The sequence below is a fragment of the Hydra vulgaris genome, chromosome 03, assembly GCF_038396675.1.
Source record: "Hydra vulgaris chromosome 03, alternate assembly HydraT2T_AEP".
Classification (NCBI taxonomy): Eukaryota; Metazoa; Cnidaria; class Hydrozoa; order Anthoathecata; family Hydridae; genus Hydra; species Hydra vulgaris.
This window is the reverse complement of record NC_088922.1, coordinates 2899432-2923730: the sequence shown is the minus strand read 5'-3', so window position 1 is coordinate 2923730 and position 24299 is coordinate 2899432. Positions and strand designations below refer to the sequence as shown.

At 27.3% G+C, this 24299-nt stretch overlaps 4 protein-coding genes across 4 annotated transcripts in view; all 4 read right to left on the bottom strand.

The window, feature by feature from the left end:
* The window catches only part of LOC100197638 (PAN2-PAN3 deadenylation complex catalytic subunit PAN2), a 94229-nt gene extending 83670 nt beyond the window's left edge, over window positions 1-10559 (bottom strand). Inside the window, exons 1-2 of the mRNA XM_065792062.1 lie at window positions 10364-10559; window positions 989-1155 (exon numbers count right to left, since the gene is read on the bottom strand). Coding sequence (XP_065648134.1) covers window positions 989-1155; window positions 10364-10513 — 317 coding nt within the window. The 5' untranslated portion in view covers window positions 10514-10559. The remainder of the gene's footprint in view (window positions 1-988; window positions 1156-10363) is intronic.
* A 4216-nt stretch (window positions 10560-14775) lies between these two features.
* On the bottom strand, window positions 14776-15456 carry LOC136078385 (uncharacterized). The gene has a single exon (XM_065794155.1). It carries the CDS (start codon window positions 15454-15456, stop codon window positions 14776-14778), a length of 681 nt encoding a protein of 226 aa, XP_065650227.1.
* Window positions 15457-17012: 1556 nt separating this feature from the next.
* On the bottom strand, window positions 17013-18026 carry LOC136078384 (uncharacterized). Its single transcript, XM_065794154.1, has one exon. It carries the CDS (start codon window positions 18024-18026, stop codon window positions 17013-17015), a length of 1014 nt encoding a protein of 337 aa, XP_065650226.1.
* A 113-nt stretch (window positions 18027-18139) lies between these two features.
* On the bottom strand, window positions 18140-19147 carry LOC136078383 (uncharacterized). The gene has a single exon (XM_065794153.1). The coding sequence runs from the start codon at window positions 19145-19147 to the stop codon at window positions 18140-18142; it is 1008 nt and encodes a 335-aa protein (XP_065650225.1).
* Window positions 19148-24299: the final 5152 nt, after the last annotated feature.

Here is a 24299-nt window from a genome sequence, read left to right as displayed (position 1 = left end):
CAGGTTTTGGTTTTGTAAAGTTAAACTTTGGTTTAACTTTACAATCTTACCAAAACTTTGGTTTTGGTAGCACATTAGTACTCTTTTACAATAAACTTTGAACACGTATTGTCCTGTTGTATGTGATACTTAAATCTAAAAATTAAACTAGGTATGCACATTTTCATTTTCCATACTGCATTTTTTTCTATATTGTATTTTGTTTTTTAAGAATATTGGACAACTTAAATGCATTTACAACAGATTAAAGATGAATGTGGCCATCATTGATATATCTTTTGACATAAACAGATTGAAAAAAAAAATCAAATTAAAAACCATTAAAAAATGTTTAATAGGGTCATCTTATTGATAGTATTTATTATTTAATAGTTAATGGTACTTATTATTTCATCATTGATGGTATTTATTATTTCATAGGAATTTGAAAAACATATATTTGAAATTGAAAAATTTTATACAAATATTAAATAAAGTCTAAACTATAAAATTTTAGTTAAAATATAGTTAAAGCCATTAAATACTTTAGTTTCTTTTTCAACAACTTTAAATAAAAAAATTATAATTGTTAGTTGTATTTTGGACTTTGTAACATTTTAACCAAACTATGTAAACCTGAAGTACCAAATTTATTGCCCAACACACCCTTTAGAAGTACAACACTCAACATATTTTTCTGTGCAGTAATCTTTTTTTTCAAGGTCTCGTTGTGTTTCAATTTATAGGGTTGAGGCTGGTAACAACAGAGGTTGGTAACAACAGAAGCTGGTAACAACAATTTTTTAAAAAAGCTACCTTTACTATAGTAACCTTTACTATAGTAGCTCAATGAAAACAGCGAGAAAAGAAAAAGTTAAAAACAAGAAATAATAAATTGTTTATTTAAAGTTATTTAAATTAAAAATACTTATTACAAAAAATATATATATATAATAAATAGCTAGCAAAAAAAATTGAAAAAAAAATTTATTAAACGTTTATTTCTCACCTGCTAGAAAAAATTTTTAAACCTTGTTTGGTTGTATACCGTACTTCATTGGTTGTTAATGATAATACTCCATGAGCATCTGTCAATATATCACACAGTTCAGTATGATGAGCTTTGAATGAAGTATACTTCACCATTTGGGATCCATAATAAGAACTCATGCGACCCTATAAACAAGATTTTGGACTATTATAACTAATGTTAAAAACATATATGTACATACATTGTGTTTGAGATCAGCAAAAAATTGCCGACCTTGTTTCAATGTTTTATGGTCAAACCTTTGTTTTACATTTTTTCTGCCGACCTCACACAGATTAAGGTTGGCAAATTATTTTATATATATATATATATATATATATATATATATATATATATATATATATATATATATATATATATATATATATATATATATATATATATATATATATATATATATATATATAAGGGGTACACATGAGTAACCAATTATAAAAAATGAATTTATTTATATTAAATTTTGTTTCTAATCAATTATGTAAACTCCATCGTTATCTAGGATCTTCTGCAATCTTGTTGGAAGAGTTTCAACTCCATGCTCATAAAATTATGAGCATGGAAATGAAAATTACTTTATCCTTTAAAGAAAAATATGCTTCAAGTGAGTTCGAATTTCATCAACATTTTTTAAATTTTTATTTTTCAGGAACGATCCATGGACCGGAATAAATAAAAATCAGATGGTGCTATATGGTGAATATGGGGGAGTGGTAAAACCTCCCAGTTTAGCAGTCTTATTTTTTCTTGGGTTAACCTTGCTGCATGCAGCCTGGCATTATCATGTGGCAATATTACTCCTTTTCTGTTAACCAGAGCTGGTCTTTTTATCAATAATTGATTGCATAATCTATCCATTTGTTGGCAATGCAATTCAACCGTAACTGTTTCTCCTGGTTTCAGTAGCTCAAAATTAATTATGCAACCACAGTCCCACTAAACGCACAATAACACCTTCTTTAAAGTGAGGGATGGTTAAGGAGTGGTTACAGGAAGTTGATTTGGAGAAAGCCATTGATTAGTGCACTTGTTGTTGTATTACTAGACCCATTTTTCATCACTAGTAACAATTCTTTGTAAAAACGGATTATTTATTTTGTCCGCACAAAAGAGATGTGCAAATTGTGAGCCGTTTGTTCATCTCTGACAATAGATGTTAGAGATATGTAGATACCCGCCTGTAAACCTTCTCAATTTCCTGAAGATCTCTTCGAACTGTTGACCAAGTAGCCCGAAGAGTGTTTGTTATTTCCTGGATATTAGCTTAGGATTAGTTTCCACCAGTATTTTTAAAGCGACACTGTTAAATCCTATCAGACGCCCACTTCCATCGCTATCAGGCAAGTCAAAATTACCATTGGAAAAGCAACAATGACACTTATTGATTTTCAATACGTCTCCATACACATCACAAATTTTCTTTGTTACAACTGTTGCATTAACACCCAACCGAAAATATTTTTAGCCATTTTATTCCTGAGGAATAAAAAAAAGCTTATATTTAAATTTAAAAATTGAAGGCCACGAATTATAATATTAAATAATAAAACACATGTTTATGCATTCACGATCTGAGCTAGAATGAGGCAAACTTACCACACTAAAGATAATTAATTACTTATGGGTACCCCTAATATATATATATATATATATATATATATATATATATATATATATATATATATATATATATATATATATATATATATATATATATATATATATATATATACATATATATACATATATATATATATATATATATATATACATATATATATATATATACATATATATATATATATATATATATATATATATATATATATATATATATATATATATATATATATATATACATATATATATATATATATATATATATATATATATATATATATATATATATATATATATACACATATCAGTTACTGTTACCTACAGTACCAGGAATTAGCTAATTGTTAATATTTATAAGAGAATACTGCTACTCAGAGTTTCATGTCTTATTATAATCATCAGTCAAGTAGTAAAAAGTTAATTATGCTACAACTTGTTTAGTAAAAGTTACAGCTTATATACACCTCTGTCGGAAAGTAAGTTGAGATAAAAGTATGATAACTTTCACTGTGGGCTACACTGTAGCCCACTTTTGTAGTGTAAACATTATAAGTCATTATGAATGACACAATTCATTAGAAGTCAAAACAATTTAGTTATTTTGTAATATTTAAAGTGGAAGGTAATTCATTATCATTTGTTGTTTATCAGTACATTGACAAAAATAATTTGGTAGGTAGAAAATTTATCAGCTTAGTGAAAATAATTTAACTAAGCTGATAATTTGATTGCATTACAAAATAAAGCCAGATTTTGATTTTGGAATATTTAGCCTAAACATTTAACGCTCAAGCATTTTAAAAACTTAAGTATTTTATTTCTTTTTGTGCATAAATTTCTAATAATATGGTGTAAGGTTGTTAGGAAATAAAGACTCACTAAGTCTAATAAAAAAATTTATGACCAAAATTGAGTTAAAGTTTTTGAATTAACCTCGCTTTTGGTAGTAGAACTATATGGCACTTGAATCAGAAAAAAAAAACTCAAAAAAAAAAAGAAGAAACAGAAAAATTCCATGTAACTTTGTTTATTTATTACTTCTAAATTTGCCTGCTTAAACAGTTATTTTAATAAAATTCTTTAGATAATAGCTTGGGATGTAATGCATTAAGTTATGTCACTGCTTTAAAATGTAAATATAAATTTATGCAAAAAACTGAGAAACATTTGTTTGAAAGAATGTTAAGTTTGAAAACATATTGCCTGACATAGCTAGAAGAACATAAAATATTTTTATAAAATTAATGTGCATAAAAGGTTGAAATTTTAATAACTTGTCATCTATCAAAAATATTACATTTGGCATTTTAAAAAAGTAACTTTTATAATAAAAATGCACCAAAATCAGAACTTTTGTTAATGAAACAGATGAGTGACATAAAATTCCGAAAGGTTAAACATTCATAAATAAGTGTTCCAAGTTTCATGTCTAGCATTAAGATAAGTCAGGCAATCTTAGTATTCCCAAAACAGGATTTTCATAAATATCGCAAAAAACAGAAAAGTTAACAATATTTATTTTCATTCTGTTTAAATAATGTAAATATTTATTTAACAAGAAAAGATAGATCTTTACTTTCTATTTTTTATTTGAAGATGAAAGCATTTATAGAAAAAAAATACTATTATTTTAAAGTTAGTGAATTTTTATACTTTTTATGCGAAAATACTTTTATTTTGATAAACTTGTGACGCCAAGCTTGACAGTGCCAAGTGAGACAGCTGTGTCTACAAAATAAACAATACTAAAAAAATCAAATTTTAGGGGTTTTTTTTTGTTCCTAGACTCCAATTATCACACTTTTTTGCGAAGCATCTTTATTTGACATAAGTATAAACATATAAATGTTTGGAGCTTGTTCCATGTCTGGAAGTCTCAAACATCAAAAAATGCTTGATCTGCCCCTGAAAATAAAGTTATACTATAACAATTAAATTTAAAAATATCATAAATATATTAGAAAGAAATACTTATAACTGAACTATTCATGCACTTATAACTGAACAATGCACACAATTTATAATGTTTTTAACTTAACTCAGTTAAGTTAAAATATTAAACTGGTTTTAAATTTTAAAAAAAAAATATATTTTGCACCCATGATGACTTTAATTTTTTTTTTTTTTTTTTTTTTGATTATATATTAAAATAGAATTTAATAATTTATCTAATTTTTAAAGTTTTTGTCAACTTTAAAAAAATTGATCAAATTTGCCTGTGTTAGCTAGTGTGATTCAAAAGTATTGCATTATACGAGCATTTTCTGTCGCAGTAAAATCTGCTTTTAGTGAAGCAAACTTTATTTAAAGGAAAAAAAGCAGCAGCCTTTCATAAAAAACTTAAGATTTACATTAGTTTTAAAGAGTGCATTTCCACTTCCCGAAAAGTTGGAAAATTTCATATTTTTTTGCCTTCAAACAATAAAGTATAATTAGAAGTACATTTTCCAATATAAATACATTTAATTTACTAACACTTTAAAAGTCAGAGAAAACTACTTTTCAAAACTGGTTAGAAAGTGAAATCAAACACCCCTAATATAAAACAATTAATTTTTTATCATTTTTATTTATTATCAACTGACTTTCTCTTTGTGTTGTTATGAACCTAAATGTATTTTAGGTTTGTAGTAATTATTTATTTATTTATTAAGACAACTGAAAAATAATGTATTAATGCATAGAATAAACATATTTTACATTTACAGAAAAATCAGTAGATTGTTTCATCTTCGAATTACTTAAAATAAGGATTATCAACTTACTTTCCTGCAAGACTGTAAGTATTTTAAATTGTTTAGGGGCGGAATTGTTGAGTAATTAAAGTTCATGTTAGTAATAATTTGTCATTAGTTAGTAACTATTAATAATTATGAAACAGCTAGACATTTTAATGGTTTAGCTTTAATTAAATGTATGTATAGGGACAATTCCATTTTTAACTTACATTACATGCGCAACAACTTTATCAAATATTTGCCTTTTTAAACTGTAAATTAAACTTTTAGCTATTTTGTATGAAAACTGTTAATCTAAAGAATAAAATAGGCTAAAAAATTTTAGGTCAGATTTTTGCGAATCAGTAAAGTGGTTTGTATTAGAAACTTTCACAAGATGTTGAGGATTCTATACCAATTTAAAAAATATATAAAAATTTATCAGAGGTGACTGGGTAAGGAAAATAAACCGTTTTTTTTAAAACTATGTATTTAACTTACGTTACATCATTTATGTTACTGAGCGATTATTATTGTGGATTTTTGATATCTATTATTAAGAGTTAGAGTTATGTAACGAAAGAATTGCAAAAGTATTGAACTCATTCATTAAAGATAATTAACAAAAGAAATTTTTAAAAACTGGTGGCATTCTTACTGAATGAACTTTCATAATATTTATGAAAGTTATCAGATCGAAAACAAATTTTCTGCAAGACCAAGAGCAACTTAAAAAACTATTTTAGTATTACAACTTTATTAATACTTTTATTTGAGTCATTTAAATAAGAAAATCTTTGGTTTGTCAAAGTTTTTACTTACACTTTTTACATTTATGCGTATTGCCTTAATTTCATTAGGTTGAATTTCTAAAATGCTGCAAAGTATTTACATTTAAATCTAAAACTTTTTTGAAGTAAAAACTGCTATAACCGTTTAGGAGGGAGGTTCAGGTACATGACTGTTTAGGAGGGGTTTAGGTATATGTGATCGTTTGTGACAGGAGGAAAGGGGTTAAGAATTGACAAATATAACGTGACGTGCTTTATGGATGATCCCCTTAATTGCATTTACAAATAATACTTTATGAAACCAAAAATAAAAAAAGTTCTAACTGATTTTTTTTATATTAGGAGAATAGCAAATAAATCTTTTTTACTTTTTTTAATGCCTAAATAATAATATTTATATAGTTCTTATTTCTATATATTTATTTATATTTATTTATATGTATTTATATGTAAACCAAAATAAGAATACATAAACAAATAAAAAAAACAATAATATAAATAATTTTAATTAACATTGAAAAAAAAATAAAAGATTTTTTTTCTAAATTCTCCTAATATAAGAAGTTTTTGTTGTAGCCTTGTCAAACCAGCGTGGCAAAATAAAAATTACTTAATGATGTAATTCATTTGTTAACAAAAAAGCGCTAGAACTTAATTAAATGGATGTAGTTTTAACTTACATTACACAAATTTAAAATGAACATGTGCTTTAACTAAGCATCGTTATTCAAAACTTTAAATGTAAAAACATAACACTTAATATTCTCTCGCATATATTATTAAAAAAGTTTTTTAACTGAATTTTATAAAAAACAAAACTTTATCATGTTTTTGTTAACTTACGTTACATGAAAATTGCTCTTTCGTTATTTTCTTGAAATATATACATTTTATAAGTATAAAATCTGACCAACAACAATTTGAACATGCTAGGTCCATTTTCACGCTAAATTAATCCCATTGCAGCGAAATTCAGTTGCCATAATATTTTTATCAGTGTTTTACTGGAAGACGTGCGATTGCACGCAATTATATGACCATGCAAAAAATACTTTGTTTAGACGATTTGACCAGGGGTTTCAACATATTTTCATTATTTAAAAATGCGCTGAAAAACCTAACTTAAACTTATCTAAAAAATAACTTTACTTTAAAAAAGAAAAAAATCTCAACGACAGAGAAAATTAAAAAAAAACTTTACTAAAGATAAAACACAAAATACATGTATATATATATATATATATATATATATATATATATATATATATATATATACATATATATATATATATATATATATATATATATATATATATATATATATATATACATATATATACACATATATATATATATATATATATATATATATATATGTATATATATATATATATATATATATATATATATATATATATATATATATATATATATATATATATATATATATATATATATATATTAGGGGTGTACCCTCATGGTCGTCCGGTGGACAACTTGTTTTCTCCAAGGGCGACTGAAACTTTAAAGAAATGCCTGTCAGTAGCCCGGTAGAATGACCAACCAGTTTGTTACTTATAAAAGAGTGTTTATTAATAAAACTATATTTTGGTCTATAAAGATTTTATTCCTTGCAATTATTTAAAAGAAAACTTTAAAAAGCATTTACAGTAGTTCCAGGGTTGAATTAAGTAATTGCCAAATGCAAAATCCGCAAAAATAAAATTTTATTTAATGCAAAACCATGTAAATTGTTTTTTAAGGGGCAAATCAACTTAAACTTGTACACAAAAAAGTTATAAAAAATAAAACAAAACAATAAACTTATGACTACAAAAGTAATAAAACTCTAATTATAGTGTTATTACACTGCATTATTAGAGTAATAACACTATAATGTTATTACTTTTTTAATGCAAATATAACTTTATTAATTCATTCTTTGTTCAAACAACATAAGTAATCCCAAATTTTTATTGAAGTAGAAAAGCATCTAGAAAAATAGAGTGGATATTCAAATAGTATTTAAAACTTATTAAGGAACATAAACAACTTTATAAAATTGTACTGTATATAAAGTTTAGCATTATGAAAAAGATTACTAATGGTCTGTAAAAACGCACGTTAATTTTAAAATCAACTAATAAAAACTTTATATTGGCTGATTTTATAATTAACGGGCATTTTTACGGACTATTAGTGACCTTTTCATAATGCTAAACTTTTTACAATGTAAGGGGGGCAATTAGGTCAACATTGCTGAATGCCGACCCTAATTCTGAGGGTTGGGTAAAACAATTAGCTTGCAATCGAAAGGATGAGGTTCAAATCACCTCTGCTGAAATAACTGAGCTCAATATATTTCTTTGCACAGCGCCCTTGTTTAAAAATGTTTGTTGATAATGTTGATTGTTAGTAAAAATGTTAATGTTGAGAGGAAATATCTTTAAAATATGAGTAGCTCCCTTGACTGAAGTAGACACAGGAGCAATAGGGAGGTGAATTTATAAAATTAAAAAAAAAATTACTGTACACATATATTAATAAAAAATTTGTATTCTGATAAGTTTTTAAAAAACCCAAAAAACCCATAAAACCTAAAAAAACTGAATAAAACCCTTAAAAAAAAACCATTTGGGTTGGGTTTTTTCCAGCCCTGATTGACACAGATGAAACACGCGAGGAGTGCTGCTACATCGACTGAGGGTTTTAGTTTGGGCAGGTACTCTATTGATTAATAAAAAATTACAAGTTTTTAAACTTTTTCTGGTCTTCTAAATGAACACTTTGTGCCACATTTCCAAACTTTTAGTTAATGTTTCATTTATTAAACTTTTTTAAAAACAATATAAACAACCATTGATGTAACTCATAATTCAAAGCTATGGATCATTCATTTAACAAATGTCAATTTTTGTCTTTGCCAATTTCGCCATTTTCAATTGAAGTAGCTTTTAAATTTTTTAAACTCATATATCCCAGAAATTTCATTTCCCATATTTCAAATTTCCTATTATCCCTATCAAAAATAAGGTTTCCATCAACCAGCTGGGTACATGAACTGTTAATGTTATGTACTCTGCTATGATGGAGGAGATAATTTCAGACAACAATGTTTGTAACTAATATTAAGAGTATACATAAAACATAGCCTCGTGGTAAACACTAAAAAATATTAATTAAATACTACACTTAAATACAGTGCTGATATTAGTCAATATATAATTAAGATGATGTCATTAAATTCAACAGTGGCAGGTTTTTAAAAAGTTTTAAAAACTCTGCCACTCCAACCCCTTCCTTTATTTATAAATAAATATAAATATTTATATATGGGCATTTCCATCTATGTTCATGGTTTTTTCTTTTTCTTTGTTTTTATACTTAGAAGCAGGCACTTAAAGTTATATGCATACTGTTATGATTATTTTTAAAAACAAATATAATAAAAAAATCTCAAGTTTAGAAAATATAATGGTTTTAAATGTTATTCTCCATAAAAGTATAGCATTTAGAAATATTTAATAAGTGCTACTTCTCATAGAAAATATATTAAATATGAGTTGTATAGGTTTAATCTTTCATTTGAAACACTAACAAACAATTTATTTTGATAAAAATAACTACATAAAGTTAACATTTCTAAAAATCTTTACTAATATATAAAATTTATTTTTAAAAAAAAACAGTATACTGGAAAAAAGTATACTGGTATTTCCTAAAAAAATTAAAGTTTTTTTATCTAATAACTAAAATTTTTTATTTTTCTGTTTCATGTATGATTCCACTTCAAACTTTAATTATTTTTTAATAACATTACTAGTTTATACCATTCTTTGCTTACAAAATATTTATATAGCTTAGAATTAAATAAGAGCGAATTAGAGATTGCCTGTTAAATTATCATAAAAATAATAGTTTTTGTAATAAATAAAAAACATATACAAGTTTTTGTGCACAAAACTTGTATTTGTTTTTTTTTTTTGAAAATGTCTATATCAATAGATATAGACATGCAGAATACATGTTTTTTTATAAGTTAAAAGTCATTAGTCTGGTGTAAAGGCTTTTGTTTGATGTAAATTTTTTTTGTATTGAAATTTGCTATTAGAAGGATTATATTGGTATTAGAGGGATACATCAAATTGTTAAAAAAAGATTTATTTAAACATAATAAGCACTATTAAATATTTGTTTCAAAAAAATACCGATTGACTGCCAACCCAAAACAACTGTTCATGTGAGTCAAACTTAACTGCTGTTGTATACAGATTTAGTAATGGGTCGTTATGCACAACACATAATTCTTGATACTCCCCAACAAAAAGATCTTGTTCATTCCCATTTTCAAGTTCCATTACCCATGTATTATAAAGCTTTTAATTTATTGAAAATCTAAAAAAAAAAAAATAGGTATGGGTATCATTTTAGATATTTCATTTTTTACTTTAAAAACAACAAAAATACTAAATATTATTCTTTTAAGTAAACAAACAAATTTTGAAACAATATCACACTATTTAATAAGGAAGTTTGATTTTAAAACTATATTTTATACACTAAGTAAAATCAACATTTTTTCTGGCGGAATACTCTGGAATGGTGTTTGAACACTTTTTTTCAGTAAATGAAAAAAATTAGAATAGAATTTGTTATAAAACCTTCCAACTATATATTTATTAAATTTTTCACATAAAATTAATAAATAGTTATTTTCAAAGTTGTTTTTTTATATATATATAAAAGTTAGTTTTTTTTTTTTTTACAAAAAAAGCACTGACTTTTTAATAAGATTTTTGAGCAATGATCTGTTTTTTTTTTGAAACAACACACCTTTTAAGGCTCTATAGACAGACAATTTTCAATTTTCAGACCTAGGTAGTCAATTATTTAAATGATCACCACCACTGTTTTTATTTTCATTTTGAAAATCATCATGCTTTTTACTTTCTTGGGTTACTTTGCAAGTTGAGAAAAAATAAGTTATTAAGATTCCTCTATTTTGCATGTCACCAATTAATCAAAAGCAGAAAAAGCTGCATAATACATTTTAGCAGTTTATGGAAAAACTTCTATAGCTATAAAAACTACTTGCACATACAATAAAATGCTTTGTTCAAAAATAAAAACTTTAGCCTCAAAATGCAATTATTATGTTAAGTTCAAAGAAATTGATTGAACTAACTCTGGCACAAAAATTTGTGTCTGACAAAAAATTTGTGTCTGACAAAAAATTTGTGTCTGACAAAAAATTGTGTTACACGCTTAGCAATAGGAATGGGCAAACACATATTCACTGCCATAGATAAATATCTTGATTCAATAGAAAAAGTTTAAAGGTGTGAAACATGATGTGCAATAACTAAAAACAGCAAAAATTAAAAGGCCACTGGTTTGCTTGTTTGCCATTGCTTAACTCACTGACAGAATTAAATATTTCATTACCAATTCATTATTGGTGACAAAAAATGTGACCTACAGATTAATACAAAGCAACACAAGGAATGACTCGGCCTTAGTTAATGAGCAATCCTGCACATTATTTCCCATTTATTGATAATGCCTTCATTGACCTTCATTATCATCTGATTATATTATACTACCCCATATGCCAAGGAAGTAATTTAAATGTATGACCGGAAACTGTTCCCACATTTTTAACGCTCTCTTGGTTTAACACAAACTGCTTACCTAATCTAGTTTATTTATTTTATTTATTAATGAATATTTATACAGAATAATAGGTAAAACAATGTGAAAATTGTTATCCATAAACATCCTGTGAATAATTGTGCTTAAAAATTAAAAATGCTTGAACAATAATAATTTATTATTGTTTTAACTCACTTTTTTATCTTCTTTTTTAAATAAAGAAGATAAAAAAGTGAACACATTAAAAAGTTAAATGCCTAGTTTAAAAAAAGCACAACTATACATTTACAAAGCTTATAAATGTATCTGTTTATATTAAGCATCTGATTCTAATAAAAAAATGTAGACTTTTCAGTAAAATAGAGTAATCAGCTGTTGCATCGAACATATTATTCACACGCTTTTTGAGAAAATCTTTTAATTTATGCATATAAGTTGGATTTATGATTTATGTATCTATCTAAATACTTGTAGACATTTAATTGAAGAAATCATACTATAGCGTAACTCGCAACACAATAAACGATTAAATCTGTGTTGTTATCGATTAAATCGACCATAGGTCGCCTAGTCGAGATTAAGGACCGGCGAATATTCGTTGAAACTCGGATTACGAAGTTTACTGAAAAAAGCTTTGGTGCCAAATTTGAAATTCGTCTCTCCGTTAAATTCAGTAACAATTTCAAAATTTCATTTAACTAATAAGAATAATAATTATAAAATATATTACATGTTTCATGCTGAGCCAGACAGGTGGTGTCCCCCTCCCCGAAGTTGGTTTTGGGTCCCACACTATTTTATTTTTTTTATTTTTTTAATATATATATATATATATTTTTTTTTTGTTATTCACCTCCCCAAGGCCGAGAAGGCCACTACAGATGAGGAGGCTACTTAATAGTGGTTATAACCCTCTCTCAACTCTAAAACTCCGAAACAAGAACCTTGACAAACAAGGCCGCTGCGCGGAGAAACAAGTTGAGCGCGGTACTACCAAGGACGTGGTGGGGATTGAACTTCGAACCTCTCGCTTATAAAGCGAGCGCTTTACCACTACACCACTACCGCATATATATATATATATATATATATATATATATATATATATATATATATATATATATATATATATATATATATATATATATATATATATATATATATATATATATATATATATATATATATATATATATATATATATATATATATATATATATATATATATATATATATATATATATATATATATATATATATATATATATATATATATATATATATATTGCCGTTTAAATATTTCTACAATACCAAAATGTATAAATAAACATTTACATGGCCGGGGCAAAAAGAAGACAACAGTAGTCTTTTCACTAAGCCCAGTAGTTTACATCGTAATTTTAAATTACAAGCAGTTATTTTATAAGATAAATTTTTTATAACACCGTTAAAAATTAATCGAAATATGTTTTTTTTATTTAATTAACAAAAGCCTAAAAACAAAAAAACAAAAACTTAGAAAACATGACACAACTTAATAAAAGACAATAAAAACCTCAAGATGTACTAAAAACAAAATTGAGTATAAGAGTTGATTTGAAATAAAAAGTTATAAAAAGAACCATTATTAATAGGATTAAGAGTTATTTTTACACTGTTTAAGCTAATAATAACAAGAACAGAAAAAAGCAAACCAGGCGGCTTGTTTGCATAAGGAGAAAAAAATTAAAACATATATGTATGAAAAGTATATATAAACATAAAAAATAAAAAATAAAATAAATAAGTAAATAAATAAAAGAGAATAAGATTATCTAAGATATTAAGAAATAACTTAGTTCATTGTCAATAGTAAGAAGTTTAAGTTTTATTTTAATTGTATGAAAAGAAGTAGAAGTTTTGATGTCGTTAATAAGTTTTGAATTTCATAATTTGGCTTCTCTATTTGCAATAGAGAATTTGGTGGCCGTATAATAGGTTTTGGGTTGAATGTATTTCTGATTTATTTTGTTAAAAAGGGTATTAAATTTTACAGGTGTCATTTTATTATAAATTGTGTACATAAAAGCATGGAAGTATTATAGATGAAAGTGCAACGCTTAAAAACATCAAAGGTTCCGAATACCGTCACAAAAACCATGAGTGATATATAAATAATCGGCAGATAAACGAATTTTTAAAAAAATGACACACATTTTTAAAATGACACAAATTTTTAAAAAAATGAACGAATTTTTAAAAAAATATTTACGCATATTATAAAAATTTTAAAAATTTTAAAAATGACATGTTATTTATTTATCATATTGTTTACATTAATTTTAATTTTAAGTTAATGATGTTTTAAACAGATACTTCATGCTTATATAACGAAATAATAGCTTAGAAGTTAGCTGGACTGTTGCCAAATAGTTAGTTTTATAATTTATATGAAGAGACTGATTTTTATGAGTAAAATGATGGTTTTAGCTGATGGCTGTTGGTTCAAAAGTTTATTCCGTCACATACCTAACGACCATACATATTAGTGTTTCCATTTTATAAAAAAAGGTTATTTGTTTTTCAATGTTAAAAATACCTTTTAAAATATATATTAATTCCCATTCATCTCCATTCATTAAACTTAAAGGTCCTCTTAAAATCAAACTTTTTGAAATTTGACGGCTCCATTTAATTTTATTTGTCTCGATAAACACGCATTATAACAATAATAGTATAGGTTCATTACTTTGAAATGATTTTTTTGTACATTACGTTTTGAATGTATAATTGGTAAAATTATGTTAATGTTATATATATTTTAAAATTATGTATAAATAAAATTATATGCATTTATAATTTTATAAATATATACAGAGGCTGCCTTTGAACATTGGAGGCCCTGGGCAAGATCAAAATGTGAGGCCCCCCCGAAATGAAAAAAAAATGTTTTAATTATTTTTATTAAATTATTATTATAGTCATGACTTCATAGAAACTTGACTTTACGAGCTTTAATATTAGCAAATGTTTCAACTAATGAACTAATATCTATGTTCTTTAACTCGTCAATTTCAATAGATATCTCAGCTAAGCCTGTAAGTCTGCACTGTGACATATTTGACCTTAAGTAGGTTTTAATTAATTTAAGTTTTGAGAAACTACTTTCTGCGGAAGCAACAGTGAGTGACAATGTCAATAAAATTTGCAATGCTATAACTAAATTTGTAAAAGATTGTTTGTAGTGATATTCTAAAATAAACTTGATCAGTGCCTTAGGGAGCAATTTTCCTGGAACCATACTGGACTTTGCTTTGATTTCATCAAATAACTGATTTGAAATCATATCTGAATGTCCATCTTCAGTTAAGGCAACCTCTAAATTCTTGCTATGTTTCTTAAGTGCTTCAGTATTTTGGGTGACTTCTGAAATTTTATATAAGAATCCAAAAAGCTCAGAAAGTTCTTTCAGTTGATTAAATCGACTTGTTAAAGATGATAGCACTTGATCTACCAGTACATTGAAAACTTCCACCACATACTGTGTTTCTGGATTTAAAATTGGTTCATCTGCAGATTCATAGGAAAAAAGAGTTTTTTTCTTTCGGGGACGAGCTGTGTTTTCACCTTCAAATTGAGGACTTACTTCTAATTCTTCTGCAATTTCCATAGCAAAAAGTTTGGCATCCTTAATTCCTTTATCACGAAAGTCATTAAAATACTTGAGTAGTTGGTCAATTTTGGTTTGTGCTATTGATAGATCATAGTCTGGAGACTATGACCTATCAACAGATAGATCATAGTCCCCTGACTATAATCTATCTGTTGATAGATCATAGTCTGGAAACATTTTTTTGCTGACTAAATTTACTTGAAATAATATGTCATACCATACACTCAAGCTTACCATAAATGTAAATTTGGACATTTGCTTGGCAAGATTATTTGCCTGAAATTTGGTAAATGTATCATACTCCGAACTGTTAGTAATTTCAACTAGAGCATCATAAACTTTGGAATATTCATATTTTAATGTCTTTAAGCTTTCCACTCGAGACTCCCATCGAGTATCAGACAGTGGCTTCAAAGTCAAATTTTGCACTGATTTCATTAAAATGGCCCGTCTGATATTAGAACCTAAGAAAAAGTTATAAACTTCTTGTACCAAACCAAAAAATGACACTGCTTTTGAAGAAGATTTTGCAGCATCACATACCATCAAGTTCAAACTGTGGGCACTACATTGCACAAAAAATGCTCTAGGGTTAATGTCTCTTATTCTTTTTTCACTCCAGAATCAGGGCCGGACTAGGACATTTTTAGGCCTGGGGCTGTAAGTATAGGAGGGCCTAATGTGGCGGTAAAGTAAAAATGCTGAGCGTTAGCGAGGCTAAACCAGGGGGTCAGTGGGCCTAAGGCCCCCAGTCAGGGGGGGGGTTTAGGGGCCCCAGACCTCCAAAGTAGGAGGGTCAGGGGGCAGCTGCCCCCAGAATTTTTTCTTCAGTCTTGCTAATAAAAGGACACAATCTAGGTATGTTTTAGAGCATTTTTTTAATAATTTTTACCAACTGGTTAGGTACAGCTACACCCCTTTGGCCCAGACACCCATATATATGTAAACTGACAAAAGGTCTTGAATCATGACTTAAGAAAGCAACTGCTGAGCTGTAGGTATATTTACTATTGAGACAGTGGAGTACGTGTATCAAATTGATAATGTGTTCACCTCCAATAAAGGAAGAAAATACCAATAATATTGGTATTTAAATGAAAAAATTAAAAAAATAAAAATAAACAATATTTCAAATACACAAAAATTCATTCTTTAACTCAATGTTTATTACTGTGCACTGACAAATTCTTAAGGTATTGTATTGTTGTTTTATTATGTAAATATTTTTTCATATGTTTTCCAGGATATAAATCATTGGGCGGTGACAACTTGGCAAAGGTCAAACAGAGAAGTGAAGTACATGTATGCCCTTAGTACAGTCTAACATTACAAAAGCACCAATAACAAAATTTAAGTTATATTGGAATAGGATAGCATTTAGCAATATAAGCAAACATATATCATTTTTAGTATTGTTGATGGTGTCAAATATTTAGCTGAAGCTAGAATCTTCATATATTTTTCTTTTGAAAGTATAAAAAAAAAACAATAAATATAAATTGTAGCATAATTTATGTACTATTTAGTTAATCAATTAACTTTAAAATAGTTTTTTATATATTGACTTTTCTGGCCTTTTTTGAAGCAAACTTCTTGATCACTACTGTGAAATCTCTTGATCTAACTATGTCACTTTCAATGCATAATAAAGCCAAATCATTTAAGCGAGGTTGTCCCTTTGTTGATCTAAGTTCATTCTTAACTCTTTTAAGGACTGAAAAAGATCTTTCTCCAGTACAGTTTGTGACCATGAGAGACAAATAAATTCTCAACACAGTGTAGACATTCACAAAGGTATCGGTCAAACTATTCTTAACTAGAAAGGTGTACATTTGCAGTTCAACACAATCAGTTTCATTGGGCGGTGACAATTTGGCAAACAGAGAAGTGAAGTGAATAAATTCACCATGACAGTTAGGTTCAACATCTTCAAAATATGTTTCACATACAAATGAAACATGATCTCTCATACCATCATTGGACAAAGATTGTAGATTTTTAAGAAAACCAAACCTTTTGCTGACTGTATCATATGCATTAGCCCTCTGTTTAAGAGCAACTAACAATTGATTAACTATAGGCAAAAAACGCTGAACTTTAAACTTATCAGAAGGGGATAACTCTAGATCTTCTGAGTCACCATAATCCCATCTCTGGTTCCTCTTGCGCTTTTGCCTTGATTCACCTTTGTAATAATCGGTACCCAGATCCTTTCCTTCCTTTTCAAATGCTGTGAACTGGCTCCGAAGAGAATGAACAAAATCACCCAAAGAACGAAGCAGTTCCGTAGCGGTGTTGAGATCCATGTCTGCCCCTTGTAAGTACTTGCTAGTTAAATTGAACCTATTCAGAATTTTTGACCACAATTGAACTAGGATACCTGTTTCATGATGACTCATTATATCTTTCAATCCTGCGGCTTCAAGTCGTGTTTCTGGCTTTTGGGACATATCTTGACACATGATATCCAGTGTAGACTTCACTTGCGTATAGCCAACCTGGAGGAAGTGTACAGCATCATAATGTGCTGACCATCTGGTATCAGATAACCTTTTTAAGGTAGGCATATTAAGTGGCTTTAAAACTGCCATCAAACGACTCCAACGAGAGGTGGAGGCAGAACAAAATAAAAACAGCTTATTTACAAAGTCAAAAAACGTTACAGCCTCAGAACAACATCTTACAGCAATTGACCAACAAGGTTAAGCGAATGAGCACAACATGGTATGTATTCAGCTAAGTTATTATGTTCTTTTATTTTTGCTTGCATGCCATTGAAACGGCCACTCATGTTGGCAGCATTATCGTAGGATTGACTTCGGCAGTCTTTAATTGAAATGCCAGTATTTTCCATAAAATCAAGTAACTTTGTTGCTAATCCTTCCCCAGTGTGCTCTTCTATAGGGATATATGTCACAAAACGTTCACCTGGTCCTTTAGAAGTCATGTAACGGAATAAAATGGTAAGCTGATCTACATGTGAAATATCTGGTGTTGAGTCAACACTAACTGCAAAGTATTTTGCTTCTTTAATCTCAGTTAAAATGTGGTCCAAAACGTCACGACTTAACACATGAATAAATTCATCACATATAGTTGATGACAGATATGACACATGACCTCGGCCTTTGTTCGCTCTTTTCTGAATATGTTCTGCAAGCAATGGGTCAAACTCAGCCACTAGCTCTAAGCAACCTAAATAATTGCCATTGTGGACAGAACCCACAATTTCGTTACTGCCACGGAATGACAACCCACGCGATGCTAACAATTTGATTACGGTAAGAATACGCAACAGTTTATCATTCCAGTACTTTTTCTCTGATTCAAATTGCTCTGTGAGCCTCTTACTAATGTGCTCTCCAGCTTTCCTACGTGTTAAAAGGGTTTCAATTGATTGAATGTGGGTTTCACTTGTTTCATGGCGAGCTAAGTCTCTTGCAGCGTGTTTCCAATCATCATATCCTGATGACATCAAAGCAGATGCTCCAATTCCACATTTTGAATTAAATAATTTACAATGGGCGCAGAAAACCTTACTAGTTGATGGGGAATAGCAAATCCAGTCTCTCTTAATTTTTTCACCATTCACTTTTTCCCGAAAAAAAAGGGACTTTGTACACTGTCGTTTAAACTTAAAAGTGTCACCAGGCAGTACTTTAGTAGATAATTTAAAATCGCTATCCATATGTTAGCATGATAAAAACCCATCTGTACTTTTGCTGAAATACTCACGCAGGTCGTCGGTTATAATCCACTCAGCCACATCGGTGTTGACAGTGTGGGTCGTCAGAGCCAGGGGTAACACTGCTGAGATAGTTGAGACGCTTGAACTTGCTGTAGCTGAGTCTGCTGAGACACTATTAGAATTACCTGGAACTGGTGCTGACATAAATGAGTTTGAACTCGCTGTAGCTGAGTCTGCTGAGACACTATTAGAATTACCTGGAACTGGTGCTGACATAAATGAGTTTGAACTCGCTTAACTATCTGGAACTGGTGCTGACATAAATGAGTTTGAACTCGCTGAACTATCTGGAACTGGTGCTGACATAAATGAGTTTGAACTCGCTGTAGCTGAGTCTGCAGGGACACTATTAGCACTACCTGGAACTGGTGCTGACATTATTGACATAGTTAGTGAATTTGAACTCGCTCTCGCTGTAGCTGATACCGAGACACTACTTGCAGTATTACAAAACTCAGTCATTTTTTTATTTTTGTTCAATAATTCATTTAATTGAATCTCATTCTTCTTCTTTTTTTGCATTTTGTCCCAACCGCTCAGGCCGCTTCTTTTCATTTTTTATTTTAATTTTGTAAACGAATGAGCAATGCTGTAATTTTCTGCGGTAACGGAAGTGATCATAAAATAAAATAAAATAAATTTTTTTTTGATGTTTTAATGTTTGAGAACATTCAAGTTTATTTATGTTTCCATCTATGTCCGCACAATTATTAGTTTTTTAAATACACACTAAAAAATTAACTTCGTGACATATAAATTTTCTAATCAAATAGGTTTTATAAGAGAGTGCTTTAAAATCATTCACTAATATAATTGTTTTTCCTTTAAAAGGTTTTTACATCAACGAATGTTTTAAAAGCATTCTCTTATAAAACCTATTTAATTAAAAAATTTATGTCACGAAGTTAATTTTTTTAGCGTGTTTTTTTAAAACTGATAGTTGTGCGGACATAGATGGAAACATAAATAACTTGAATGTTCTCAAAACATCTTTATGCGGAAAGATAATTTAAAAAATATTTGCGAATACCAAAATTCCGCCAAATATACGAAGATAGAGATATAGTATACCTCTATTTATTTATTTATTCACAACGCCTCCGCAGCTCCCAATAAACTGATTTAAAAAAACTGAGAAACATAGGAATATTTATCTGGTTCCCTAAAAAAAAAAAAAAAGCAAAAAAAAAAAAGTCACGGGCCTTAGGGCCTATTTTTTTTATAAGGGCCTGGGGCTGCAGCCCCATCCGCCCCCGCCTTAACACGGCCATGTATATATATATATATATATATATATATATATATATATATATATATATATATATATAATATATAATATATATATATATATATATATATATATATATATTTAAAAATGTATATATATATAGATAATAATAAATATATAAAAATGTATATACATATATATATATATATATGTATATATATATATATATATATTTAAAAATGTATATATATAGATAATAATAAATATATAAAAATGTATATATATATATATATATATATATATATATATATATATATATATATATATATATATATATATACATACATAAGATATTTAACTCAAATCTGTTAATTTTTACAGCAACAATTTTCAAAACTTTTTTATTTTGTTCTTTAATGTGAATTAATGATTATGTAATATAACAGTTGTATCAAAGTAAACGTGGCAGCGATGTGGCAGCGACTGTGACACTAAAAATCCTTCGAAACTACTAAAAATTTAAATTATTGTATTTTATGTTTAAGAAACAAAAATTTGCTAAAACATGAATTGGAAAAAGTTAAAAAATGTTTTTTTTAAGTTGAGTTTTGTATTTCAATAATATTGCAACTTCAAATTTTTTATTTCAAAACTCTTTACTTCAAATTTTTTCTGTTTTTCAATAATACTAATAATTTAGTCCTGAAACAAATATGTTTTAATAAAAAATAGGCTCTGAAAGATAATGAAAAAATTGTTTCAAAATCTTATTGTAGTATATTTAAACAAACTTCTTATGCTTTTTATACTAAAAATTTTTTTCCAGTTTTTGATAAGATATCTCAAATGCAAAACAGAAAATATAAGGAATTAGTAAATTATGAAGGATATTCTTTTGTTTTGTGAAAAATAAAGATCCACTAAATAGAATTTGCTGATGATTTTACTTCTTCTAGTGAGATTTTATGTCTTATTGAGATACTTATATCCACATTTAAATTTGATTTTTGTTTGGAACTGAAATAATAATTTTGAGAATAAGTAAAAAAAAAATGAAAAACACAAGACAAAAAAAGCTGATTTTTAAAATAAATATTCTAAAAAATTATTTTTAAAAATTAGCAAGCAAATACCGTCATCTCCATCATAGTGTAAATCAGCTGATCAAATAAAATTAACAATTTTTGGTGTTGATGCTCACACGTAAATTTTATCAATCCAGTGTGGTATAATATGTTATTTTAAGAATAACTTTAAATGGAAATATTAAAAATTTATAAGACCATGAGAAATTTTTTCTTTTGTGTTTGATAAGATGAAAATCAAGAGTTTTCTTGTATTCAATACAACCAAAAAAGTTGACCTAATTGAAATGGGATTTTTAAATGGTACTTTTGATAAGTTTGAAAAAAAAAAATTGAAAATATGGAATTGTTTATTAGAGGGATGTTTTCATCCTTCTGATATGCATTTGGACATTTTACTTCTAGTAACTTTAAAGAGATTCCAAGTACTATTAACATATTCTTAAAAAAACATTTTTTAAATTAAAATTTTACTCTATGGCAGCAGATAATGTTTATGCAAATCCTTTATCTTGTTAAGAATTACAAAAGTGTTTAGGATTATAGTGTTTATTGGAGATATTTGATGTTTAGGTTTCAATTCCTTTTTTCTTTTTTTTTTTGGATTTTTCTTCATCAATTTTGTTGTTGTTTAATAGCAACATTTTAGACCAAATTATTTTTGTTTATTTACATAAATTAAAGTATCATTGAAAAAAAGTTTAAGAAAAAATTATTTTTATAAATATTATTAGTTCACATAATCACGAAATATTCGTTTTTGTGATGTCTCTCATTTAATCAAAACTACTCTGACTAATTTTGAAAACTCTCATTGGAACCGAAATTCTCAAAATCTAGTGGTAAGTTTGATGATTACAGTATTGATGATGATGATCATGATGATCATGATGATGAACATGATGATCATGATGATGAACATGATGATCATGATAATGATCATGATGATCATGATGATGATCATGACTATCATGATGATGATCATAATGATCATGATGATGATCATGATGATGATCATGATGATCATGATGATGATCATGATGATCATGATGATGATCATGATGATCATGATGATGATCATGATGATCATGATGATGATCATGATGATCATGATGATGATTGTTATGATGATAGTGGTGATGACAATTATGATAATAATGATCATCATTATTTTTTTAATCTTAAATGAATATGATTTTATGAATCTTAAATTTATAAGTCATTAAAACCTTTTTTAGGTTAAAGATCACGTGATGACGAGGTTACATTAAATGTATATGAATGGGATCTTAGCATGTTTTATGATAATGTTGGTCTTTAAATTGGGCATAAACTCAAAGAAGAACGTATTCAATTTATTTATAGTCAAAATTGCACCTAAATTTAACTGCAGAAGGAAGGGTGCATACTTTTTTAAATCAAAAAGAGTAAAAAGTTCTTCAATAATTCTGAGATTTGATTTTTTTAGGTTTGAATATTACTGGTGATTGACTGAAATTCACGGAAATTATCATGGAAGAATGCGGAAAGTTTGAAAAGTTGATACTACTGACAAACTCTATTCTGCCAAGGAAAAAACCACGCCAATATGTTCATTATCAAAATTGATTAATTATGGCTTGAGCTATAATTATCTATTTTATATCATAATTTATTTGTATACTTAAAAGTTAGCTTTTATTAAACAAATTTAGTAAAAAAAATTCAAATAGAATTTTGCCGTTTTGCTTTTTATTTTTGTCTACTTCTTTTTCTTTATTGTGCATCTCTATTAGCTGGTTCTTAAAACAAAATTTTTGAAAAATATTTGCTGCCACCTCATTAATGTGTTCTAAATAGTATAATAACACTGGATTTAAAATTTTTTTACATAAAAAATATTCTAAAAATATTCTTAGGTCTGTAGCAAACACACTTTGAAACATTCAATGGGTCCCTATTATTGTTTTTAACGGATCCCTAATATTATTAAAAAAGTTATAAAGCTAGAGCTTTAAAATTTCAACTTTGATAGAGTCAAGTATTAGAGTTTGTATCAATATATAAGAAACCAAAGAAGTTTCTCTAATTTACCCCATTTTGAAATAAATTGATTTTAAGATGTTTATTTTTAAAAAAAATGCAATTAATTACAATCTTGTGCTTTATTATTAACTATTTGGTTTTAAATAGTATAGTTTGTTGAAGTTAGTCGGGGTTCAGCTTCGCTCTGAATATATTTAAAACTATTTACCTACTTTCCCTGTCAACCTTTTTTTACATCAAAGCAACGATTTTAAAAAGAAACATCTAAAACTATCGATTTATTTCTTGCTTACTCATTTTAATCCAATAACAATGATAACCAATACTTAGTACCGTTAAAATCAAACATCATTGCATTAATTTCTGTGTGCAAAAAAATTTTTAAGTAAATTTTAAAAATAAATTTGCGCACTTGCAAAAAAAAAATTTTTGAGAATTTATTAAAATTTTTTATTTAACTTGAGTTAGCGAGTTTATTTTTTACATACTTCCGAAGCGCCGTCCGACTTTAGTAAAATTGATACGACTTTAAGTTAATTAAATAAACCTTTGAGGGCGTTAAACTATTTACGTTTGAAGCAATTTGTACAGCATGTTTTTGTCTACTGAGTAACTTTTTTCTTTTGGTGCTGCACCAAGCAATATTCCCATAATTAAGGCAGCTGTGAATAAAAGAAAAGTATATGTTTTTTAAAGAATTTTTTGATATTTTGTTTTCTATTAGTATAATAGTGTATAACATAATATAATATAA

Coding starts and splice junctions, on each gene's coding strand:
- LOC136078385 (XM_065794155.1), bottom strand. CDS start 15,456: ATGGAAATTGCAGAAGAATTAGAAGTAAGTCCTCAATTTGAAGGTGAA.
- LOC136078384 (XM_065794154.1), bottom strand. CDS start 18,026: ATGCCTACCTTAAAAAGGTTATCTGATACCAGATGGTCAGCACATTAT.
- LOC136078383 (XM_065794153.1), bottom strand. CDS start 19,147: ATGGATAGCGATTTTAAATTATCTACTAAAGTACTGCCTGGTGACACT.